General features: G+C 42.4%; 1 protein-coding gene across 1 annotated transcript in view; it reads left to right on the forward strand.

The window, feature by feature from the left end:
* Positions 1-9,216, forward strand: part of DNAH6 (dynein, axonemal, heavy chain 6) — a 267,936-nt gene that overhangs the window by 20,376 nt on the left and 238,344 nt on the right. Inside the window, exons 10-14 of the mRNA XM_015423720.1 lie at positions 405-605; positions 3,605-3,725; positions 6,126-6,277; positions 6,658-6,810; positions 8,081-8,332. Coding sequence (XP_015279206.1) covers positions 405-605; positions 3,605-3,725; positions 6,126-6,277; positions 6,658-6,810; positions 8,081-8,332 — 879 coding nt within the window. The remainder of the gene's footprint in view (positions 1-404; positions 606-3,604; positions 3,726-6,125; positions 6,278-6,657; positions 6,811-8,080; positions 8,333-9,216) is intronic.

Raw genomic sequence — 9,216 nt, forward strand, 5'->3', positions numbered from 1 at the left:
TTTCTGAAATGTGGGGAAAACAGGTCTCAGAAAGAACACGGGGAAAACACTGAAAAAATGGGACAACAAGGGATTGGTAACAAAGTTGTGTGGAAATGACAAAAAAAAGGATAACAAAGGAAATGAAACTGGAACATTATGGCTGTCTGGAAAATGACTAAATTTCTTCCATATTTGGGGTGATTTAGGGTGCTTTCATTTAAATGAATCCAATCTAGTTCAGGCTGTTAGTGCAGCGTTTCGTGTAGAGTATATGGACACAATTCAACATTTTAGAACAGCCACATACAAATTTTGCCTAGTTGGTTAACTGTGTCCTATGTTATAATGTTTACTGTCCTGGTTTCCTTCCTGTCTTATCATACAAAGTATTTCATGTACTTTTCTTTTGTATTGGTCAACAGGATGTTATGGCTGAGATTGTGACTCAGTTTCAGGTAACTCTGTTATCTGTCACAAACTTAGTGCCCGATCAATACTTTGATGCTTTCACTCGTCCTCTTATTAACAACAAAATTGAAGAGAAAACTTGTGGTGAAGGTCCAAGTTTACCCATGATGTTTAAAGATGATAAACACCTGCAAAATATCATCTTCCAAGTAAAGGTACAAAATGCACATTTTTTTGAAAACCTTACATTTATTATATTTATTTCATGTTTTCAATCTGAAAATGTTTATGCCTGTTTCTTTTTGTCTTGGAATGTGCTGGAGGAAGTTTATCCTAGCACTGTAAGTGGCAATGCCCCTAAATATTGCTGGGACAGAGAGACAGGGTTGCTCCACCAACTTTAGCTTAACAAGGACAAATAAAGATGAACATAGTCTTTTTTTAATTGCCTAGCAATGTTCCTTAGGCAGTAAGTACGTAATACAGAGACAAGGTGGCTAGTGAGCTGAGCTTAGTGAAGAGCCACAGAGAGAAATGCAACTCACATGAAAATAGCTAGCCATTACATTTTATTTATTTTCCTCACTAGCTAAATAAAAATGGTAAGGAAGCTTTGCTTGGAAAACTGAAGGGTAAAAACACTGGATTGTTTGTTTAAACAATTTATGGCCCACCTTTCTATTAAAGTATACACCCCACACACATTAGGTGACTGTAGCCTATTAGTTTCTTAATGGTATTTTTAGTTTTATCAATTTCCTTATTGTTGAGTTGACATAAGCTTCCTTGTTTTCATTTTAGGAGCTTTTCCTACATTTTTAGAAAGCTTCTACCTTGTCTTTCTTCCAGTGGGACCCAAGGTGGTGTTGTAGGACATAGCAGGAATAGCTGATGCAGCATCCCGTCTCAGGGCTTTACTTCCAGAAACAGAAAAAACAGTGCCTCATTAATTTACGGAGGTGCTCTGCAGCATTCCTTGCATCATTTGTCTAAATATGAGGAACACTGTCTCATATACGGTTGCGTACTCACTTATGAGTAAATCTGTATGTGAGTAGGAACTCCTGCCTGCTGTTTGATTTATTGTGTCTCTTGACCTTTATTATTCCTACATGGATCTTGGTGTACATTTGTAGCGCAAAAACACAAAGATTAACTGGAATAAAAAGACACATTGATAGATGCTAAGAGTAAATTAAACAGCCTCAGAAATACCTGGAGGATGCACCCGCTCTTAACCTGTGCTGCTCCGACTTCAGGCATGTCTTTGGAATTAGAACTGGGACAACTTCAGTTGCTTTGGTGGATCATCTTTGCTTGCAGATGGACAAAGGCAATGCTTCGCTGCTAGTTCTGTCAGATCTTCTGGCTGCTTTTGATTCTGTGAATAATCAGATATTATTAGATCACATGGGTAAAGTGATAGGGGATTTCAGAGACCCTCTGATGGTTTTGGTCTTTTTAATTGTCAGAGTGTATACAGTGAGTTCCATCAGAGATGCTGAATCATCAATCTGGGGCTTGGGTTCCCAGTGTTCCCCAAGGTTCTATTCTTTCACTAGTGCTTTTTAACATTTATGTTCCACTGTTAAATGGGATTAAGGGGCCATGGTGGCTTAGAGGTTAAGACGCTGAGTTGCAGACCAGAAGGTCTGTAGTTCGGCAGTTCAAGACCCTAGTGCCGCGTGATGGAGTGAGCTCCCGTCTCTGGCCCCAGCACCTGCTAACCTAGCAGTTGGAAAGCAAGAAATTGCAAGTAGATAAATAGGTACCACTTCGGTGGGAAGGTAACAGTGTTCCATGTGCCTCGGCGTCTAGCCATGCCAGCCACGTGACCACTGAGAAGTCTTCAGACAGCGCTGGCTCTTTGGCTTGGAAACGGAGATAAGCACTGCCCTCTAGGGTCAGATTCGACTAGCTTTCAAGCAAGGGAAACCTTTACCTTGTATCTTTTTATTAAATGGGATCACCCAGAGCTGTGGAGCTGGGTGTCATCAGTATTCAGATGGCACCCTGCTGTGTCTTTCATTAACTAAGCCCCCATAAGGAGCTATCTCAGTCTTAGGCCTGCTTCTGAATGCTACGGTCAAGTGGATAAGGATGAATAACCTGAAACTAAATCTGGAGGGGGGGGAAGAGAAGTGATGTTCGTTGGGAAGCTGGTGTATTGTCTAGGATTGATCTGCCTATTGTAGAGGGGTAAGGGCAGCCATTCCTAACAGATCAAGTGAAGAATGTGGGGCTGCTCAGAGACTCAGCCTTGCTGATAGAAAAACAGGTTACAGCAGTTACTAGGAGCAACTTCTTTTTAAAAAAATATTCCTTATTGATAAAATGGCATTCCTCCTGGACTCAGCTAATCTGGCCACAGCGCTCCTATACTTCTAGAGCTTCTAGACTAGATTACTGTAATGTACTATATGTGGGGCATCCCTTGAATACAGTTCGGGAGTTTCAGTTGATTCATAATGTGTCACTCCATCTGAGACCAATCACTATGTGCATACCCTGCTAATATTAGAATAGCAACATGGCCTATCACTATACTTCTGGACTCAATTCAGAGTGTTGGTTCTTCCTTTAAACCCCTTCATGGCCCAAGGCCCACATACTGGCCTATTCCTTTACGAACCCGTGTGCCAACTCTCCTTACCTCAGCAATTTCTTCTTACAGTGTTCTTTTGGCATTAGATAAGGACTAGTGCAACTTGCTCAGGAGCTTTTTCTGTTGTTTCCCCTGTCCTAAGGAATGGGCTCTCAGACACTGTGCAGAGGGCTCCATCATTACCAGCCTTTGGAAAGGTTTGTAAGGTTGTGACATTTGAAAAGGTTCTTCTCTGCGGTATTTTTAAATTTGAAATTGTTTGATAGAGTGATCTGTCGGGAGTGTTTCCATTTTACAGAGGGCTGCCTAGCATGTCTAGCACGCTCCATGGGTCTGTGTTGTGGTGTGACTTTTTTGGATTTGTGTTGCACACTAATTTTGCTTGGCCTTGACATTTGTTTGCTGTGCAGATTAGATTTTATTATGTCTATTCTATTGCCTGCTGTTGTGAGCCGCCCTGAACTTTGGAGAATTTTGAAGTAAATAAATAAAAGACATTAAACGGAACTTTGGAGAATTTTGAAGTAAATAAAGACATTAAACAGGGGGGAAGGGCAACTGTATGGATGTATCTAAGATCATTACAATTTAACATACGTTATTATTTAGGAGACAGTTTCGTTGGGATTTGAAGCAGCCAACATGTATGCCGCTACTTTTGAAAAATTCCGGTTATTTTTCAAAGAAAATGAAAGTCTTGATTTGGTTGCTCTAAAGAAGGAAGAACCTGGTAAATGTTATTTATTTGTTACCAGTCAGTAGATAATACAAGTTGTATGATACAGGTTGCATTATTCAAGGATGCTTTCACAAAGTTTATACTATGGCAGTTTAAAATGGCAAGTATTATGGATCAAATTCCTGTTGAAGGCTTCCCCCCCCCAACCCCCTCCAACATTGGCTTGATAGCAACCGCCATGAACAGAGTGGAGTTTATAATAAGGATATTTGCTGAACCTTTTCCCCAAATCCTTCAAAAAGTGACTGTTGAGAATGATGTGTAATGGGGCAGGGGTGATGCAACCTGAAGGAGGGGGGGTGCATCAGTTTTTGCCTCCTCTTGTGCAAATGAAGTAAGATCTCCCAGAAGAGGTAAATAAAAATATCAGTTAGAAGCAAATCTTTACCTTGTGCACAATTTTGCAACATAAGTGGTTCGCCTATCTTTTTGTGGAAAAGAATTCTGAGAAGGTTGGGGCCACTGCAGAGACAGAACATACTTTGATTTAACTTGGTAGAAAGATGGAATTGTCAGCAGTCCTCACGGATTGGACTTTTGGTGTTTGGGCTCATAACGGGGACTCTTGACATCAAATATTGTGCGGTTTGTCTCTGACTGTGCAGGGAAGGAAGAAGGGGATTTAACTCTTAAACTTCCACCTAATTTCTCTATCCAAAGTAAATCCCCATTAGCATTTTAAAGAGGTAAAGAAGGGCACATCTTTTCTCATTTTAGTAACAAAATTGGGAGCTGGTCTTGAACAATGTGCGGATATTGAAGGATTAATCTCTTTGTCTCTCAGCTGCATTGCTTTGAGGGAAACTGAAGGTTCCATGTGTCTGCAGTTCACTTGTTATGGGTATATGCTTGTGCCTGAGCCCTCAAAGGTACTCCTTCCGCTATATTCAAAGCAGCATGTGTGTCCTAACAACTGTATGTTTTTCCCCCCTTAGCACCTGACAAGCCTTGGCCACACCTAGCTGGCCTCATACACAGCAAATAAAGTTGCCATTTCTTAGGTTTGTTTATACCATTGCAGAAGGCAGAGATAGGAAAGAAAAGGATTCTGTTCAACCTCTTTAAAGGATGCTGTTACTTACCCTTGATTATTTCATTTTTAAATGCTTTAGTTCTAATGTAGGCAAACAGTTATGTTTTCTTATTTTTATTAATGTGCCTTTTCCTATGCCTCGTGTGCCTGACCTGGATAGCCCAGGCTAGCCTGATCTTGTCAGATCTTGGAAACAGGGACGGCCCTGGCTAGTAATTGGATGGGAGACCTCTAAGGAATACCATTGTTATGACGTGGAGGCAGGCAATGGCAAACTACCTCTGAATGTGTCTTGCCTTGAAAACCCTAAAGGGTCGCCATAAGTCAGCTGTATTTTGACGTCTAAAAACATGCCTAGCGTACAGCATGAACAGTGCAGTCCTATAATAATAATAATACCTTTTGATTTATTGATCGCTCAATCCGGCAGAGCTGCTGGCTCTGAGTGATTTACAGTTACACGGTTTCACACAAGGGACTAACAATTTCATAGGGGTAAGGGAGAACAACATATAATTCTTTAAATCACACACACTTTGCAGCCGACGGGGATTTTTGTTCAGCTGTAGGCTTCAGACGTGTTCCGGAGGCATTCACTTTTCGGCTTGGCTTGATGACGTTGGTTCTTCCTGGGCTGCTTTGAATCGTAGTGCCGCACTGCCACCGCCTGGCTGGATTGGGCCATTACGGGCTTCTTAATGCCGAAGTGGTCTTTTTATCAGGCATACGAGCTTACGAGCTGGACATTCCATTCGCCAGCTAACACCTCCCCTACGGGGTTTTTTAGTGTGCCCACCCTCTCTAAGGAGTGGTACCCATTTTATCTACTCGCTGAAGCTTTCGAACCGCTGGTTGGACGGCGAGCTGGGGACAAGGCTGGTAGCTCACACCAGCGTGGGCTAGAACTGACAGCAACTCTGTTCAGTTCAGATGTTAACCAGAGGATAAATAAATAAGCAGCAGAGTTACTCCTCTATAAGCCTGTTGAAATCAGTGAGCTCAGACTGGAGTAACTCTGTGTAGAATTGCACTAAGTGTTATAACTTGAATACAGGCTTTTTCTAATGGACTTATTAATTTCATTTTTATTCTGCCTTTCTTGTAAGGAGCTCGGGGCAGGGGGGTCACATTCTCCATCCGCTCCCCTTTATCTTGAACAAGTAGATTAGTCTGAGAGAGGGGCAATGAGCTTACATGAGTGACCAAACCACTGCATCACATTGGTTCACTAAAACAAAAAGGAACGCCTTTCATTTATGGGTTTTTCCTTTCAAAATTGCATACGCTGGGAAGATGGTCTACAGAGACATTTGGACACAGTTGATAACTATATTTCTCATTCTAAATTAAACATACAGATGTTAAATTCTTTGCTGAACAAATGGAGAAGTATCACAGAGAGCACAAGGAAGCAGTGGCCATAAGGCAGAAGAGAAATCTAGGACTGCTTCTCATCGACGCTAAAAAATTGAAAGACAAACTGACTCCATCACCAAAGCGCTGTCTGGAGGTAAATCCGTTCATATTAATAAAAAAAATTTTTTTCTCGACTTGCCAAGGCAGATTGCTACAATGGGTGTGATAGCTTAGGGCAGGGAGACATAGGCTGAGTTCAGACTGGCAGTTTGAAGCACCAGGGAGTCGTGGCAAAAAAGAGCCGGAGGGGGGGGGGAGGCACAAGGGAGTGTTCATACTGTTGGCCCGCCCCTGGTGAGCACCACATCCCTAGAGTTGGATTCGACTGGCTTTTGAGCAAGGGAAACCTTTACCTTTACTAAGTCTGTTGAGGATTGCATTTTAAGCATTATAAACCGCATGTGGAAACTAGTTTTCCCCCTTGAATTTTTCTCATAAATGTTATGTCATTTAACGTCTGCCTTTGCATTTTAGGTTATCAATGAAATGCTTCCCATAATTGCAAAGAAAAAAGTGTGTGCCATTCTAGCTGAGGCCCAAGATGCCAAATTTAGACTTGAGTTTTTGCCTACTACCACTACAGAATATGTGGCTTCCTTGACTTTCCTGGATGAAATCCAAGACAGGGTATGTTCCCTATACATCTACTGTTAAGTAGCATTGACCATCTTAGGAAATGCTTGCCACTTCATCTGTGCAAGAGAGCCATGCTTTGCTTATTTTTGGACTTCCCTTATCTTGCCTTCTTCCTGTCAATAGCTTTTGTACATTGAGAGCCTCATATTCTTTACTTTTAATTAAGCAAGAATGCAAGAAGAACCCAGCTGGAGCAGACGAAAGGCTCGTCTAGTCCAGCTTTCACTTTCCAAAAGTGGCCTGCCAGATGACCCCAGGAACTGTACAGACAGATTAACAGCCCCTTCTGTGTCACTTGCCTTAGGTCATTGAACCTCCGAGCAGAAAGTCAGCATAATGTGGACATACTAGGTCAGACCTTCCCCTCATGTCTCAAATGATGGAGACAAGTTGGAAAAAGGAACAGTGGGCACTATCCTCTTGCTCTGTAGCCTGTTGGCCTTCCTCCCTTCCCTGTTATCTAGAATAAAAGAGCTGAGAGAGGGGAACTGTGCTTTGTCATCCCTACTTTCCACTGCCGGGGAAGAGAGAAGGGAGGATAAAAGTAGCAGCTGAGATTGTCTCATGCCTTCTACAGATCTGGCAACCTAACGAATAGATGGGCATTTTCAGTAGTAAATATAATAAAATACCTGCTAATATCTGGTTTTGTTTAAATCAGAAGTATCTTACAGTTCTCCAATTCCCATTAAATGTGCTCAGAAACATCCCTCCTTAAATGATTCTTCAGTCATTTTATTACTCCCATAATCTTGATCGGCAAAGTAATTGTGAAAAAGATGTCTTGCATTATTGCCGGTGCATGAGGGCCTGTCCAAAGGTCACTCAGGAGTGTTCCTTCTTCCAGTGCTTTATTTTTCCATGTCAGAATGAATGGCAACCACACAGGACAGCGCCATTATGGTAGAGGCTGGAACAACTCGCTGTCTGTGGCGGCCCATGCATTCAGAATCAAGTTTTCCTCTCGTCGGCATAGCCCTACCCTTTTCCTCTGCATTGCACCAGCCTGAATTCGGTTTCCTAAACACATCAAGAGCATAACATAAAGTTGATAATTGCCTTTTTTATAGATAGGTAGGCAGAATTGTCTGTCTTTGTGTCTTTTTAAACAAATTGGAGATAATTATGTGTCAGTTTTTACATTTTTACATTTAACACTATATATTATGGCAATTTAGGAGTGCCAATGATATTGGTCTTGGCTTAAGATGGGTTTTCAAAATAAATAAAAGTATAATGGATTTTTCACACGTACCCCCAGATTGAAACTCTTGAGGATGAATCAAAAGTAGTGACACAGATGTATCAACTTATTGAACTGTATGCAGTACCAGCTCCTCCTGAAGATTTTGCTTTGTTTGCAACCTTGAAACCATCCATTGTGACTGTTCGCAATGCAATCGACAAATCCGTGGGTGAACGAGATTCCAGCATCGTTAAATTCTGTCAACTTTTAGACCAAGACGTTCATGAACTAAATGAAGAGGTTAAAGACGTGAAACGTGAAGCTGAGGTACGGGAACAATAAATCTTTTCGCTTCATGGAATGAATCTAACACAGAATTTGCCATTACAGCAGTATTACAGATTTCTGATGCTGCTGAATACTGGCGATTGCCCTGCTAGAGAGCAAAGGTGTACAACAACCAACAGTTTAGTGCAGTGGTATTCACCTAGCAGTTCGAAAGCAAGAAATTGCAAGTAGATAAATAGGTACCACTTCGGTGGGAAGGTAACAGCGTTCCGTGCGCCTCGGTGTTTAGTCATGCCGGCCACATGACCACGGAAACGTCTTCGGACAGCGCTGGCTCTTCGGCTTTGAAACGGAGATGAGCACCGCAACCCTAGAGTCGGATTCGACTGGCTTTCGAGCAAGGGAACCTTTACTTTACTTTATTCACTCTGTGGCTTGTGATGAGCCACATTCACAGATACTATCTACTAAAACAGCCACATTTAAATCTATTCCTGGCAACCCTCCACCTCGAAGAAGCCTTGCCGCTTATGCCTTCCTTAGACAGTGGCTGTTTCAAGGTGGAACAAGCCCTAACAGGCAAAGGCCTTGCCCACTTTCCTAAACCATGGGGCAGGTGCCAGATTGGGGGACAGGGCTCAGCAGAGCCGCAGGTTCCCTGTCAGAGAGCCACATGTGGCTTCTGAGCCACTGAGTATCATTGGTTTAGTGGTAGAGCATAGGCTTTTCATGCAAAAGATCCCAAGTCCAACCTCTGGCCCCTCCATTTCAAAAGATACAGAGCAGGCCTGGAAAAGACTACTGCATGAGACCCTAGAAAGGCACTACCAGCCCAGGTAGATGGCACTGGGGCCTGATGACCCACTAGAGAGGTGGATCCAACTATCCTCCCAGTAGCCTTCCTCCAACTTGAGTGGCTCCTC

This window comes from Gekko japonicus, unplaced genomic scaffold (genome assembly GCF_001447785.1).
Source record: "Gekko japonicus isolate JY-2015 unplaced genomic scaffold, Gekko_japonicus_V1.1 scaffold48, whole genome shotgun sequence".
NCBI lineage: Eukaryota > Metazoa > Chordata > Lepidosauria > Squamata > Gekkonidae > Gekko > Gekko japonicus.